The following is a 16875-nucleotide window of genomic DNA, read 5'->3' on the forward strand; positions in this document are numbered from 1 at the left end:
TTTTTTTTTTTGGCTTTCTCAGAATGCCTTCAGGGCATGTTTGCCTGGCTGGAGTTGTGGGGATCGAACCTGAGGCTGACTGCTTTGTTGAAGCAGCCACTTAAACAACTGAGCTAAGGGGCAGGCCCTGATTTGTTATTGTTTTATAAAATAGGTAGAATTATGATAAATCAAGTTTTTCAAGCCCAGTTTTATAAAACTAATACTAAAATTGTGCATGCACACAATCATACATGTATATACAGTTGAGCTTCCTTATTTGTGGATTCTTGAAATTTGCCTACCTGCTTAAAATTTGTTTGTATTCCTTTCTATTAATATTTATATGCTTTATGTGTTTTAGAGGTAGTCATTTTTTTTATTTTATTAAAAAACAAATAGAAATGAGACAGTTTCAAAATAGGTTATTAGAACAGTTACAATAATTAATGCATTGCATATTGTTGTCTTAGTAGTAGTTCTTCATAGTACAAGATGCAGACATGATATCCTGTCCAAACACTACTAGTACAAATCTTTCTTCTCATTGACTTAGGAGAAAGTAGCTGTATATCTATTCTATTTTGTATATACAGATACAAAATGGTCCTTCATTTGTATCCCCCTTTTTTGTTTAGTTTAGTCAGAGATGGGTATTCCATTGCCATTTAAGTATTGTAGGTGCGTGAATTCAGCAAAATAATCCAATATAGTCCAGTAGTCCATAATAGTAGTGGGTTATCCGTAGGACTGGCAATGTCAGAAGTTGTTGACTTGAGCCTTTTACAGCTCAGTATATTAGTATGGCTTTACTTTTTACACAATGTTTTTATACTTTTCTGCTGGATGGTTAAGACCAAGATAAAGCAAGACCTATATAACAAGAAATGTAACTTTTGTATTTGACAAGGTCAGTCAAATCCCTTCAGGATTTACCCTGAAACCCTGTAATGCAGTTTGTAGATCTTTTGTCAGTGTCAGCCATGTGGATGAGTCACGGCCATTGCTTGACCAGTTTGCTCTCTGTGAAAGCCTGAGAGAATGTGACTTTCCTTAGGCACACTCTACATTGTCATTCACTTTCCTCTGTGGCCCCATAATCTCCTTCATCAGAAAATTTGGGACACTACTGAGTTACAGGATGTTACAGTACAGGTTCTCTTATTCCTGAATCCTTACTGATCTTGAATGGCTAGTGCCAAAATGTTGGCTGTCCTTGCAGCCCTTCTTTTTCTCTAATTTTTGGTTTGCAAACTTTAGTTGTTAACCCTCCAGAAGAGAAGCTTAATGATATTATTAATCTATAATGAGGTAGCCATTTGAAGACAGGCACAGAAAGGTAAAAATTTTGAGTTACCCAGTTTCCTTACTTAGCTGACGTTGAGTAAGATGACACTGCCTTTTTGTTCCAGCTTTTATGCTGTAAACAAAATGTTATTTCCTTCCTTCCCTCCATCCTTTCCCTTCCTTTTTGTGGTATAGGGGATTAACATCAGGCTTTCATGTGGTTTGCAAGAGCACTGCAGCTCATTTACATGAGTTACAACTCTATCGGTAAACTTTACTAAATCAACTTATTTTTTAAATTTTTAATTTTATTTTTTATTTTATTGAGAAACAAGTAGCAATGAGACAGTTTCAAAACTGATTAGTAGGACAGTTTCAGTAATTAATACATTGTACATTGTTATCTTCTTAGTGGTTATCCATAGTACAAGATGCATTTTAAATGGTTTTAAACAGAAACAACATAAATCAAGATTATATGTTGACTAACAGGTGAAGATGTGACCAGCTTGGCTGAAACCTAACCCTACATTTCTAGTTGAAGCAAGGGTTCATTATTTGCTTATTCAATGTTTGCAGCAATTTTATGAAACATAACTACTTTCAATGATAAAAACTGACTGGAAAAATATATATTATAAACAAAGCTTAGTACTTGGTTCAGGGCTACTTTTCCATTCATGTAAACATGCATTCAGTATATAATATTTATTGACTTTCTACCAAGTAGTGTTAGAACAATCAGGTAAGGGCCAGGGAGATGGCTCAGGGGAATAAATGCTTCCTTGGTAAGTGCAAGGGTCTGAGTTCAATCCCTGGTTCCACAACAACAACAACACAAAGAATAGTCAGGTGAAGTGCTACATACCTGTAATCCTAGGACTTGGGGAGGCTGAGACAGGAGGATCATGATTTCAAGGCTAGCCTGGGATACATTGAAAGTTCCAGGACACAGCTTCATAGTTGTCTCAAACAGCAACCATAACAATAAAAGCAACAATAGGATATGAAATATATAGGGAAATACACTTAATAACTCATTTTAAATGTATATGATTGTGCTTATAGTTACATAAAGACTTTTGTTACATATTTTATATAACTACATTACAGAATTTTTCTGTACAACTCACAAGTGGGCTGGTGTTGTAGTAGCTCAGTGGTAGAGTGCTTGCCCTGGGTTCTATCTCCAGCACTGAAGAAAATCCACCCACTAACCCCCATACAAAAAAAAAACCCAGAACACCCCAGAGACCATTGTTACTGACCTACCACATGCTGCAAAAGACAGTTATGTTGAAAACGCTATAAAAGTTTCACCATCACTGCCATAAACCAAAACAGCAGAAGCTCCGTTCCTAAATATTTTAGTGTAAACCATTTTTCTGTATGAAGATGAATGCACAATAATTTTTAAAATTAAAATCTTTTATTTACCATAATATCATGAATACTTTTTATATTACTAAATATTTTTCTATAGCATCATTTTTATGAGTATTTTGATTACTTTTTTAATGTAATCAAAATGATTACATTGGAATAATTTTTTCACTGTAATCAAAATGATTACAATGATTAATGTAATCATTCCTGTATGTTTGAACATTTGATTAATTTCTAGTTTTCAGCTGCCATAAAATTCTTTCCATATTTGTAGCTACTTTTGTAATATTTCTGGAATTAGTATTTGAAGCAGTTGTGATAGATAACTTTAATGCCCTGATGCATTCACTTTTTTGAAGTTTTTAATTGCACAGTAGCTTTGGAATGTTTTTTCATCTCTGTTGTTTGTTATTTTAAGTATCTCAAAGCTGAATATGTATATCTAGAGTTACTACTACCCTTTACTTTTGTTAATAAATAAGGATAATTGAAAGATTATTAAGTTTCTTTGGTTCCTGATGAGAAATTGAAAAGGTGAATTTCAATTTTTATAATAAAAGGTAGAGAGTTTATGGGTCTAAGTGGAACTTATATATTCATACTTGATTGTATAGTCTTATCAGTAATGCTCAGTTTTCTAACTTGCATATTTTTGCTTTCAAAAATGTTCCTTTTATAATGTGTGTGAGATTATAGCTCTTCCTTGATATTAGTAGCTACATTTGATATGGTATTATAATTTAATAGCCTTTTAGGAAGGGATATAATGTATAGGTAAGCCCTTTATTTTATTTTTTGATCTTTGTTTGGCTTTTTATTCCTCTTGCTTTAAACTATATAATTATTTAAGAATAGGTAACTTAGTGGAGTGTGTATCTTGCCCAGAATTTTTTTTTTTTTATTTAAATTAGTACAGGGTCTACAGGGCCTCACTGCAGATCAGACTTGTAGTGATCTTTCATGTTTTTTCAGCCTCCTGAGCGCTGGGATTACAGGCGTGCGCCACAACGCCCAGTCTCAATTGCAGTCTCAGCACGCCCTGGGGGTGGGGCTGGCATGGCAAGCTGGGGATTGAACCCTTGGCCCCTGAGTTTGCCCAGACATGTTTTTGAGTCATAGTTTTTTCCTTCTGTCAAAGGTTGTAAGATTTAAATTATCCTTTCATTTGTGTAATTGAAGTCTTATTAGTAAGCTACACATCTTTTAACAGTAATAGTCTTAGTTGATACTTTTAGTATATACCAAATCAGATTAAAACTACATGCTAAATATGTTTATATTCTTACTTGTTTTGTGCCTCATTTAGAAAATGCAGCCTGGGTTCTGCCCTTATGAATCTTCACATGGATTAATGTCATTGTATTTGGCGGGAGATTGTACTTGAGCTAAAGTTTGCTTTACTTTGTTTTCTTAAATAGTTGTGTGGAGTTTGACTTGAATGTAAACAATATTGTTGGAATAAGAAACACATTCCTTCTCAGAACTTATGCATACCGTAAGTTTTTGGTTTATTTCAAAAAGATTATTGACTTTTGTTTTTCTTTCAGAAAATAGCAACACTTGTTTAGTGTGGTTAGGTATAATATGTTTCATTTATGTTGTATGTTGCTATTTTGAGTCTTATACTACTTGAATTACAGGAAAATCAAATTCATTTTAATAAACAGTAGTTTTTAAGAGATGGCTATGGTAAGTTTAGAAGTTAAGTCACACGTTTAGTGAACACAGAGTTGAGGGGACAGAAGGCATTTTTTAAAAAATGAGTGTGGGAGTTGGGAAGTTATCTAATTTTCAAAGAGATTGTATTATCCTTTTACCATTTTTAAGTTTTCATTTTACTTGCAGTTGAAAATCGAGTTCGTCCATTAGTGCTGGTGATTAAGAAGTGGGCAAATCACCATGAGATAAATGATGCTAGTCGTGGTACTTTAAGCAGCTATAGCCTTGTGTTGATGGTTTTGCACTATTTACAAAGTAAGTGTTATTGGACTCTTGTTACTTTCTAAAAGTAAAATGTGATTAAACTTCATTAAGGTGTCTTTCCTGGTAAACTTGCTATCAAATAGCATTATTTTTAGAAGTTCTTTCTAATATCTATATAACTATATGCCCTATTTTGTTGCTTTAATGTTTAAGAAATGTTATTTTCTGGAAAATATTATTGAAAAGTTTCATACTGTTTATTTTTTAGCAGTTTATCTATGTTCACTTTTGTATTGAAAGCACTTTAACCACCATATCATGGACCCCATTATCTTGAGTTAGATGATGGTTCACAAGATTTGTAAAACTAATCTCAAGTACCATTCATCTGATTTTAATTTTTCATTTCAGACAAATTAAATAATTTTCTTGCTTGTCAAGAACTGCACTCTCCATGAACAGCACTCTCCATGAACTGCACTCCCCAACTAGATTTTATCTTTATAGAACTGTTATTTCAGATTGGACCTCAGATTTTAATTCAGTCCAGTTAACTATTATTTATGAGGCCATTCTGCTAAAAATCCATACTTTATCTTATGCATAGTGGCAATAATAACTGAACACTTACAATTTGTGCCAGTCATAAGATAGGCCTAAGAATCCTTGTAGTTTTGAAAATGCCTAGAAATATATGACAGACAGAGCAGACCTGATTGGAACTTTTGTTTTCATATTTAATGGTCTTTTGTATATACAATCCAAGAAGTAACAAGATGTTTTACATGTTCTACTCAGCTGGGCTCTACGGTGTAATCAAGATAAAACAAAAGATTTTGTTTTCATACCAGTGGTCTGATATGTTTGATGACTAATTTATAGAATAGATGAATATCTGGTGGCATAAAAATTGAGTGAAATACTTGATGACAATTTGCAAGGAAGTCTAGGGCCTGACTTGTCTTGAGTTGATGTTTCCACAGTTTAGAATATTGTCTTTTGAAGATTATGCTAATGGAGGAAAATGTTTTAGCCTACATAGTACTTATTTTTTTCATCCATGAATGTTTGTTGACTGTCCACTAAATAAATGGTGGGTGTCCTGCTGTAGCATCTGGGAATATAGCAGTGAGCAAAATAGAAAAAACTGGTATTCTTTTTTTAAAAGATAATTTTATTGGCACATTTTAGATATACATAATGATAACATTCACAGTATTTGTACCTGTACTTATATCTTGATACTTTTTTCCCATCCCCTTCCCCTCCCTTTAATCCCTCTTCCTTATCTATTAAAATTTTGTTTCCTTTTTTTTATTCACTTTTTCTTTTTCCCTTCCTTCCTTTCCTCCCCCCCCCTCCAGTTCCCCTTCCTATTTGAACATTTCCTCCTATTTCATAATATCTATTATACAATTTGGACCTTATTTATACTTTTGGTTTCTTGTACCAGAGAAACCATGTGATATTTGAACATGTATGTCTGATTTAGTTTACTTGAAGAGTGGTTTCAAGGTACATCCATTTACCTAGAAATGTCTCAAGTTTATCCTTTATTGCATACTGATACTTCATTTAAAAAAAAACCCTATTACAAAATTACAAACTATGCAAAATGCAAATTGAAACAATACTATATTACCAAGAAATAGCCAGTAAAAATTCTGGTGAGGTTGGGAAAAAAGAAACCCTTTTCTATTGTTGGTGGGAGAATAGACTGGTGCAACCACTGTGGAAATCAGTTTGGAAATTCCTTAAAAAACTAAAACTAGAGGTTCCATTTGACTAGTTATTCCTCTTCTTGGTATCTTTCAAAGGGGTTAAAAGCATCATACTACAGCAATATTTGCAAATGACCATTGATGCTGAACTTTTTTTCCTTGTATTGCTATTTCTGTTCATCTGAGAAGTGTCTGTTTTAGATAACCTTTTTTTTTGTGGAACTGGGGATTGAACTCAGGCCCTTGCGCTTGCCAGGGAAGCACTTATTCCACTGAGCATCTCCCCGGCCCCTAGATAACCATTTTTGGATTAGGTCTTTAAATTTGGGGGTGTCTGATGTTTTGAGTTCTTCATATATAGTAATCCTCTGAAGAATAGCTGGCAAAATTTTTTTCTCACTTAGTGGGTTGTCTTTTCACTCTGGTGGCATCTTTTGCTGTACATAAGCTCTTTAATGAGATTCCAGTTGTGAATTTGTGATGTTTCCTGTGTGATTGGGGTTTTGTTCATAAAGTCTTTGCCCACACATATGAGTTCCACCTGTTTTATCTTCCAGCAGATTTAGTGTTTCTGATTTGATGCGTAGATCTATGATGTATTTTGATTTTAGCTTAGTACATAAAGTGCGATATAGGTTTAAGTTTAGTCTTTGGCATATAGACAGTTTACCCAGCACCAATTTTTTTTTGGTGGTACCAGAGATTGAACTCAGGACCTTGCACTTGCCAGGCAAGTAACTTAATTCTACTGAGCTATCTCCCCAGCCCTCCAGCACTATTTATTAAAGAGGTTATCTCTATTTTAATGAAAGTGTTTGGTTCCTTTGTCAAAGATAAGGAAGCTGATTGTGCTTGTAGTTGTCTCTGCATTTTCTTGTGTTTTGTTTTGTTGGGTTTTTTTTGGGGGGGCAATACCATGCTGTTTTTATCAAAGTAGCTTTTTTAGTATAATTTCAAATCAGGGATTGTGATGCTTCTTGTCTTGCCTTTGTTGCTTATAATTGCTTTTGCTATTCTTATCTCTTCTGGTTTCAAATGAATTTTAGGGTTGTTTTCTGTCATTTTGTGTGGTATATTGTTAATATTTTGATTAGTATTGCTTTAAATCTGTATAACAATTTGGAGAGTATGGCCATTTTCATTATATTGGCTTTTCCTACTCACAGACAGGGAATACCTTTCCATTTTCTGATATCCTCTTCAGTCTCCTTTTTCAGAGAACTGTAGTTTTCAATTTAGAGGTCTTTTACATCCTTTGTTAGATTAATTCCTAGGTATTTCATTGTTTTGGATGCTGTTGTGAATAGTGTTGTTTCCCTAATTTCACTGAATTTGTTATTCATGTGCAGGATGACTATTGATTTTTTTTTTCTTTTTTTTTTTTTTGGCGGAACCGGGGATTGAACTCAGGCCCTTGAGCTTGCCAGGGAAGCACTTATTCCACTGAGCCATCTCCCTGGCCCTATTGATTTTTGAATGTTGACTTTGTATCCAGCTGTGCTAATGAATCTATTAAATCTAGAGTTTTAGGGGTCTTCTGTGTTATGTAAAAATAATAATTTAAGATTTTCTTTTCCTATCCTTTCTATTTCTTTTGTCTAATTGCTCTGGATAGTGTTTCTCGAACTGTTGAATAAGAATGGTGAGAGTGGACATCTTTTTCTTGTACTGGACTCTTAAGGAAGTAAGTAGAAAAAATAAACACATCAAAATTGTGGCCCAAGGCACATCTGAAATAAAACCAGACCTCAAGATAAAGATGCAATAGCCAGGCCTACAAGTCTCTCTAAGGATTAGCAGTAAAGTGAGAATATATTGTAATTAGCCTCACCTGGCATAGGACTTTCATCTACGCATCAGTCACCCAGGTGGGTGACCAGACCCATTCCTATCCCAAAATGCTTTTTATTCTTTCCATATGCCCTTGCCATGTGATCCTCTTCCATATTGGGCTAATATTAGTTAAGTAGCTATACTTGTGACCCTACAGGTTCTCTGACATTTGACCACATTGTACCTACATTGTGACTTTGCTCTATAAATGACCTCTAATAAAAGGCCTCAAAGAGTCTGCCTTTGGAATCCCTCCTGTTTCTCAGCAGCTGCCTCTCAATAAACGTTTCCTACTCCTGACCTCCATTGTCTTTAAAAATTCATTCTTAGATTTCAGGAGACATGAACTTGGTACATCTAACAGCTTAGAAGTTACATTTTCCTGTATCGGTGTCATGTTAGGTTTTTCAGCAGCAGAGGTGGCAGCAGAGAAGCAGAAATAAAGGGACACGGAGCCTTTATTAACTCTGCAGACACAGAGAGAACCAAGGGCAGGAAGTTGGGAAGATCCTGTGACCTGAGACAGGGAGCCTGAGACTTTATGGGCTTTTGCTGGGGGCAGAGTTTGAGGGGTGGGTTCAGGGACACAAAAGGAGCTGACTGGAGGCTCCATTGTGTGCCTGGGAAAGGTAAATGGAAGTTGTGTCTAGGGCTGGAGTGGGGAGGAAGGAGGAAGTGGTCATTGGGAAGAGAAGCTGTTGTTTTGGGGATTCAGCCATATTAAATCAGGGCCACGATAATTTAACAGTTTGTACTCTGGCCAGAACCTATCAATTGCAGTGCAGTGATGTGAAATCTGTTTAAAAGCATCTTTTTATTGTATTGTTTGGTGCTTTTTATGTTTAAATTCTTACAGTATTAACAGTTAATATCAGTGGTTTTGTCAAAAGCAGAAGAAAAATCAGTGATTTGGTGCTCTTACAGCATTTCTTCTGAACTAAGGGTTCTGGGAAAAGGGGGCATATTTTTCTTGGTATGTGGATCAGCAGTTAGGATTGGGAAGTATAGTTTTATAAGGTCCTTGGATACCACACTGCTCTTTGACAGGGAATGGGGAGGTAGTTGCAAAATTGGACATATCTTCATAGAGTCATTTACTAATAGTACGATTGAAAAGATTGTCATCTCAGTGCCTTGGCAGATCAGAGACAAGATGGAGTGTCAGAAATTCTCTTATCTTCAGAGGATTACTGTACCGGGTTCAAATTTAAAATAGAGACCAAGACTAGAAGGGATTAGAATTTAATGAGCCTTTATTAGTTGGTCCAGTGGCTGGCCAGTGAACTTCACGCCGAGAGTGCCAACCAGCAGCGAAACAGAATTAAACCCTGTCTTTTATATCAAGTAAACCATGTTTTGTTGACACAGTTGTGAACTGTTTATGACTAAGGCGTCTTGCCTCATGGGGGGGCCTTTTGAGCAAGCTGTTTTTAAAAGATACTTCTTAAAATGACTATGTTTACAGTAAACTTGTTAGGGAGGGAGTTTACTTTAGCTAGCTGCCTTGACAAGAACTAGTCACTCATTGCTAAACAGCTTTGAACAGAGATATGGTTAGGACAAGAACACACATTCCTCAGAGTAGCTAACAGGAAGCACAAGGTTCCTTGTAGTAGTTTTCCACAGTTATAGCACAAAATTTAGTTAATCCGTTACATTCCCCACTGGTTTTATTTGGGAATCAAAGCATTGTTTCCTCAGTTACTTTTAAGGGCTGGTATTGGGTTCTAAGTATGCTTAACTTGATGGCCTGGATATTTTTTTTTTTTTTTTTTTTGGACATAGTTAAACAGTTTATGGTTCAGGGCCCGATAGTCAGGGATAAGAGAAACAGGAGAGTAGGTACAATTAAAGTCATTTATCCAGTTTGACATCGGGAATAGTCCCCAACTTTTCTTTTGGTGAATGTCTAGAGCCAATATTTCAAGTAATCTGGGCTATAAAAGCCAGGCCGTTGTTGGACTCCAGAGTAATGGGCAGGCCAAATTGGGGAGCTATCTCTGTAAGGAGCTTTGGTAACTATAGTGGCCGATTCAGTCCGGGTGGCATAAGCCTCAGGCCACCCTGTGAATATGTCTGCTAACACCAGGAGATACTTGTAGTTGCTTCTCCCAGGAGTCATTTCTTTAAAATCAATCTCCCAGTGTTCCCTGGGAGATGTACCTCACATCCTGTGTCTTGTTTCAGAGGAGGTCTTACCAGGATTGACCAGGGCACATTGGAGACATCTCCAGCTGATTTCTTTTGTCAGCCAATCAAGCTTGAGGATGAAATAAGATCTCTGTAACAATTCTGACAGTTTTGTTCCTCCTAAGTGGGTGCCCTGATGGGTCTGCTGGACTAGCTTCTGGCCTAGTGTTTCAAATTCTTGAATCAGGCAGCATCAGCCAGCCCCCTGGAGTTAGTATGGTCTTTAAGCATGAGATCGGAGTCTTGAGTAGGCGGGCTTTTCTAGAACTCGAGGTGGAAGGACAGGCAGTATCTCTAGTGGCCCCACTAGTTTTTGTGTTACTGCTCCAGCTGTAATATCAGCCAGGAGTTTCCCTGGGCGATTGGAGAGCTTTTTTTCACCTGAGTCATTCAGGCTGTCGAGGTGCAAAGGGTCTGGGGGAAGGCAGCCCTGGTGGTACTTTGGCTATGCACTTTTTCACTCATGAGTGATGAATCCACAGCTTGCAACCTGTAACTTTAACAAGTGGGTGTGCAGTCAGAATGACATCATATGGCCTCTCCCATCTAGGCTGGAGGGGCTCTTCCTTCCAGTTTTTGATTTTTTTTTTTTTGTATTTTAGGGAAGGGTCTAGAGGGTGTTCAGGGTCTTACTACTAGATTGGACTTGTAGTGATCCACCTGTTTATAGCCTTCCAAGAGCTGGGATTACAGGCATGCACCACCATGCCCAGTCTCAGTTGCCATCTCTGTGCACCCTGGGGGCAGTGCCTCCATGGCAGGACAGGGAATCGAACCCTGTTCCTGCTTGCAGGTGCTTTAATCCGCTGAACTATTTGGCTGGCCCCCCCCTCCAGCTTTTGATTAACATCCCCATTCCTCCAGTTTAAAAGCATGTACAGGGCTATGAAAGGGAGTGGGTGACATTCTGATACAGTTTTCTGTAGTCCCTCCAAAGTCCTTTGCAAGGCCTGCATTTGCTATTGCAGGCTCCAAGTCCCAATCTGTCATAGTGGCACCTCTAATATTGGCACCAAGAGTGGTGGTCTTCCAGAAAGGATTTCAAAAGGAGTGAGCCCATCCTGGTATGGGGAGCAGCATGACAGCGGGGTCATCAGCATAGATACCCTGTTCACACCTGTCTTCTAGCATAGTTTGGACAGGGTGCTCTTCAGGGTGTGGTTTTGCCACTATACTTGGCCCAAGTTTTGGGGTCAGTAGGCAGTATCTATCTTCCATTTACAGAGGAAAGACTCTGAGCTACTCTACCCACAAAAGTAGATAGAATAATTGTCTGAGCATACCATAATAGGGAGCCCATACCGGGGGATGATTAGTTCTGTCATTGTTTTTACCACCTCTCTGAAGGTCTCAGTTCTGGTGGGCAGGGCTTCTACCCATCCTGAGAATGTGCAAATAATCACTAACAAATACTTTTTGTTTCCAGCCGTTGACTTGACCTCAGTAATGTCTGCTTTGACATCCTCAAGAGGGAGGGTTCCCTGTCAGCAGAGGCCTGGTTTATGCTTTGTTGAGAAACTGAATTATTGTCAGCACAAGTCACACATTTGCTGGCCACTGAGGCGCACAAGGTCCAAAGCCTGGAAATGTAGAAATAGTGGCTAAGCAGCTTGGTCATAGCTGTCTTTCCCAGATGGGTCTTGTCATATAGTTCCCAAATCATGAAATGTCCAGTGTGTTCAGACAAAAAGTACTTTTCCCCTGACAAGATTTGCTACCCATTTTTTTCTGATGCTTCTTCTAACTTGACTCACAATAACTCAGTCTCAAAATATTTGGGTGGCTGAAGAAATGGCACTACCAGACATGTGTTACTGGCAGTGAGCTCCCCCATAGCAGCTTGCTTTGCTGCCAGGTCAGTGGCCCTATTGCCTTGGCCTTTTTGATGTCCAGGATAGTGTATCACTGCCACTTCAGTGAGCCACCATACTTCTGTAACAAGCTTAAAATAAATCTCCTGGGAGTATTTGATGTCTTCCTCCTGTGGTTAGGAGGCCTCTTTCATTTTGGGCTGAAGTCCCCAGGGGCAGTGCTTCTGACCACACTTCTTTCCACAGTCACAGCTGTTGCTCCCACGCTTTGTACCCCATCTGTTACCATTCTGCTTCCATCTGCAAACAGGATGAGGTTGGGGTCTTGGAGTGGTGTGACTTGCAAGGCAGGTCTTTTGTGGTCTCCACACAGTCTTGCTCGGGGGGTTCCAATGACATTGAAAGGAAGGATGCAAGATAAATGGCCTGTATAGTTTTTTTTTTTTTTTTTTTTTTTTTTGCAGAACCGGGGATTGAACTCAGGCCCTTGCGCTTGATTCTGCTGAGCCATCTTAAGAGTTAGATGTGAGTCTTCCAGGAGGCTGTCTGGTACTGAGCCAGCCTAGTACCAGAGAGCCACCTTTCACTACGGCCCTATAGCAGTGCCCTGCTGCATGGGGCACGAACACACTCAATTTCTGCACCAGTGTTAATTTGTCAGCCTCCTTTACTAACTAGCAGCTGCTGCAGTGGTCTGCAAGCACGATGGCCACCCAGAAGCCACATAGTCCAGTCTTTGGACAGTTAGGCCATGGGGCACGTTCATGGTCCAAAGGTCTGAGTTAAGACTCTCCTTACAACTCCTTCTTTCCCATGAACAAATAGCTGAAAAGGCTCAGTGATGTCTGGTAGGACCAGAGCCAGAGCCCTCAAGAGTTCCTTCTTTAATCCTCAGATACTTTCGCTGTTCCAAATTCCAATTCAAGTGGGAGGCTAATACCTCCCTTCAGGGTTTTATACAAGGGTTTAGCAACAGAGGCAAAATCTAACACCTAAAAACAACAAAAACCCACCATTCCCAGGAACGCTTATGATTCCTTTCGGGTCCTGGGCTCTTCTAGCTCTTGAGTAGCTTGGACCTGGGAGCTCAAGAAGGTATGGCTTTCCCCTGTCAGGGTGAATCCAAGGAATTTCACAGTTTGAACACATATTTGAGCCTTTCTCTTAGAGATGCTGTACCCCTTATCTTGTAACACCTCTAGTAGCTTCTTTGTCCCCTTTTTACACAACTCTTGGTCTCTAGCTTAACAACAAATCATCTACATATTGTAAGAAAAGTTAGGATTGTTATTACCAAAAGGCACCACATTCTTTGATAAAACTTTTCCAAGAACAGTAAAGTGATTTTTGAATCCTTGGGAAGTCATGTCCACATCACTGGCACTTGTGTTCCCCCGCCTTCCCCCCTCCCCCAGATCCTTCTGTTAAACGCAAACAATTCCTGGGACACAGCTATCAAGGGAATGCAAAAGAATCTTATCTTCAAATCTATCATAGCATACCAGATCCAGTTAGGTGGGAGCAGATTTATGTACCTTAAATATAAAGGGTAACCAGAGAACTGTTATTTCTTGTCAACCATGGACATTTCAGTAGTTAAATCCCTGTGGAGTATTAACAGGCAGCAGTTACACTTTTACAGAGAACATTTGACATCACTGTTAGTGTAACATAACAGTCAATATGAAATGTCCATTTTAGTTATCATATATGTCACACAAGTTTTTGTTCATGTTGGCATTATTGGGGTATCTTTATGTAGATTATTGGTGTTCTACATTGATGAACAAAGGTGGGCCACTCCTTTATCCACCAATCAAGTGTTCTGCCTAATAATCTCTCCCCATTTTAATGATATAGATATATTATATCTATCTATATAAAAATTTTGATATTACTTAGACCGGCTGATAACTCAGGAGAAAACATGCTTTAAAGTCTATATTTAAAGCTCATATAACATAAAAATCTATAAGCAAATATGCAAATCAAACAAATACCTTTACAAAACTAGAGTGCACTCAAATTTATTTCTGGCCAGGTTAAATTACTGTAACCTCTTTTCTTTTTTTTTTTTTTTTTCAGTTCCTTTACAAACACTTTCTTGAAACTTCCTCTGATTCCATCATAAACACTTTCTTTATCCCTTTCTAGCAGCTTTAGACATTTTCACATGAAATATCCCTTTTCCTATAGGCTGCCTGCACCACTTTTCTCTTCCTGTCTGTATTTCCATTCTATACTTTCTCTACTATGAAGCAGTAACTTATTTTTGTAGACTTTTTACTTTTGCATTTTGCAGCAGATAACCAGAAGAAGCACAGGCTCAGGGAAGGGACTCAGAATCCCCTCCTTGTGGCTGCAGCAGGAGAGCAGCTGCTGAGGAGGCTGGGGGGCAGAGAGAAGTGAGCAGTAAATCATCCTAGAATGGGCAGGACAGATAAGGGCCCGTGAGCTGAGCTAGCGAGCTCCATAGGAGCTTTTTTTTTTTGGCAGAACCAGGAATTGAACTCAGGCCCTGTGGTTGCCAGGCAAGCGCTTCTTCTAGTAAGCTATCTCCCCGGCCCTTCCATAGGCTCTTGTTACCTTGCCATGAACTCAATAGTGAGAGGAAGGAGAGGGAGAGGGAGAGGGAGAGGGAGGCAGAGGGAGTGCGCAAGCTCAGAAGATGAAGTGAGAGCAGCAACTGCAGCACCTGTTGCTGAAGTTCCCCTGGATGCCACAGCACCCAGGATGAGATAACAGAAATCCCAAAAACACTATCCATTATTTACCTTGGGACTCATCAATGTTCCAAATCACGCAGCTCAGGGCAATTGGTTGGCTCTGTACTGTTCTGGCCATAGCAAAGGTCCCAGCAGTGTCCCCTCTCGATCTACACACACAAGCCCAAGACTAGTATAATTTGACACAGCAATGTAATAGGGCAACTGAGCTAGGTCTGCGCCCTTCTGCATTTCCAGGAAGACTGTCAGAAGATGCAAGAATGGAAAGAACAGAGCTAATACCACTGCCTCAGCCCAAGCTATGGACTCAGTGGTTATGTCCCAGTGGAAGTGCAGCTGGGGACGCAGGCTCATTGGGGACAGAAAACAAACAATTCAGACAAACAAATCTACCACAATATCCTGGGGTAGAATTTGGTTTCCTTTTCTTTTCTCCGACCTGTTTACTAATTTGAACTCCTGGCTGGATTTCATTTTTTTTTTTTTTTTTAAATGGAACTAGGGATTGAACTCAGGCCCTTGCGCTTGCCAGGCAAGTGCTTATTCTACTGAGGTATCTTCCCAGCCCCTTCTCTGCTGGATTTCTTTTTTTTTTTTTCTTTTGGCGGAACTGGGGATTGAACTTGGGCCCTCAGCTGGATTTCAAACCAAAAGAAATGCAACGTAAGCGCCAACATTCCAATAGATTTCCTGGTAAGACAACACAGGATCCCCCCTGCAACAAATTCAAAACAAATGTGGAAAACAAACCTCACGGGGCCTCCAGCCCAAAGGAAAACAAATCTAGGAATATTTGTCTGTGAGAGAACAGACTCTCTCAGTGAAAGAAACAACATGTCAATAGTATCTCAGAAATACTCATCTGAGATAGATTGACACAACTTCCATGTCTGGAAGTTAGGGCTCACCAACACTAACCTCGAGAGAAACAAAAGCCAATCAAATCTTACCTAGGTTGCAATAAGTTTTGTTATTTCTTTCCACTCTGGCATTCTGTTCCTTCAGCCTCTTTGGGGTAGTTAGCTGAAATTAGCTTGTGGCACCAGAAAACCACTCACAGACACAGAGGCTGGGCAGGCCTTTTGCAAGAGGGTCTTGCCCATGGAGATCCTGAGTCTTCTCTGAAATCCTGAAAATGATTTAGACTGACCCATAGTGACAAGGACAAAGAAACACGAAACAAGTAAAAGCTGAAATACCAGAAAACTGAGATACCAAGGACTGTCAGCCACCATCATGGTCTGGAATCGAGTCTTGGGGATAATGTTGCATCCAACTCCTCCACCTGAGGGGTGCCCCAAACTGAACCTGAACAGTGTTTTTTTTTTTTTTTTCAGAACTGGGGATTGAATTTAGGCCCTTGCTCTTGCCAGGGAAGTGCTTAATCCACTGAGCCATCTCCCTGGCTCCACCTGAGCAGTCTTACTGGTGAGAATCCTGACAGCTCTGCTCTGAAATAGTCCAGGATTTTTAGATTTCTGAGGCCAATAAAATCTCCTTGGGCCTGAGGAATGTCTTCTCAGTCCCCTGAAGAGTATGAGCACTCAAAAAAGTCTCAGCTCTTTAGTCTCAGTATACATGGGAACCCAGATGAGCCCCCTAATGTACCAGGTTCATATTTAAGGTAGAGACTGAGACCAGAAGGGATGAGAATTTAGTGAGCCTTTATTAGCCTGTCCAGTGGCTGGCCAGCGAACTCCATGCAGGAAGTGCCAACCAGCAGCGAAACAGAATTAAGCCCAGTCTTTTATAGCAAGTAAACCACCTTTTGTTGACACAGTTGCAAACTGTTTATAACTAAGGGAATCTTGCCTTGTGTGGGGGGCCTGTTGAGCAAGCTGTTTTTACAAAATAACTTCTTAAACTGACTGTTTACAGGAAACTTGTTAGGGAGGGAGTTTACTTTAGCTAGCTGCCTTGACAAGACTAGTCACTTATTGCTAAACATGGGTAAGACCCTCGTTGCTGAGCAGAGATACAGTTAGGACAAGAGCACACATTCCTCAGAGTAGATAACGA

At 39.1% G+C, this 16875-nt stretch overlaps 1 protein-coding gene across 2 annotated transcripts in view; it reads left to right on the forward strand.

Annotated features, from left to right (window-relative positions):
* Positions 1-16875, forward strand: part of Papd4 (poly(A) RNA polymerase D4, non-canonical) — a 77805-nt gene that overhangs the window by 32715 nt on the left and 28215 nt on the right. For both annotated transcript variants that reach the window (XM_004645739.3, XM_004645740.2), the window contains 2 exons: positions 4071-4147; positions 4498-4626. In XM_004645739.3, coding sequence (XP_004645796.1) covers positions 4071-4147; positions 4498-4626 — 206 coding nt within the window. The remainder of the gene's footprint in view (positions 1-4070; positions 4148-4497; positions 4627-16875) is intronic.

The sequence above is a fragment of the Octodon degus genome, unplaced genomic scaffold (genome assembly GCF_000260255.1).
Source record: "Octodon degus isolate 3935 unplaced genomic scaffold, OctDeg1.0 scaffold00238, whole genome shotgun sequence".
In the NCBI taxonomy this organism is placed as follows: Eukaryota; Metazoa; Chordata; class Mammalia; order Rodentia; family Octodontidae; genus Octodon; species Octodon degus.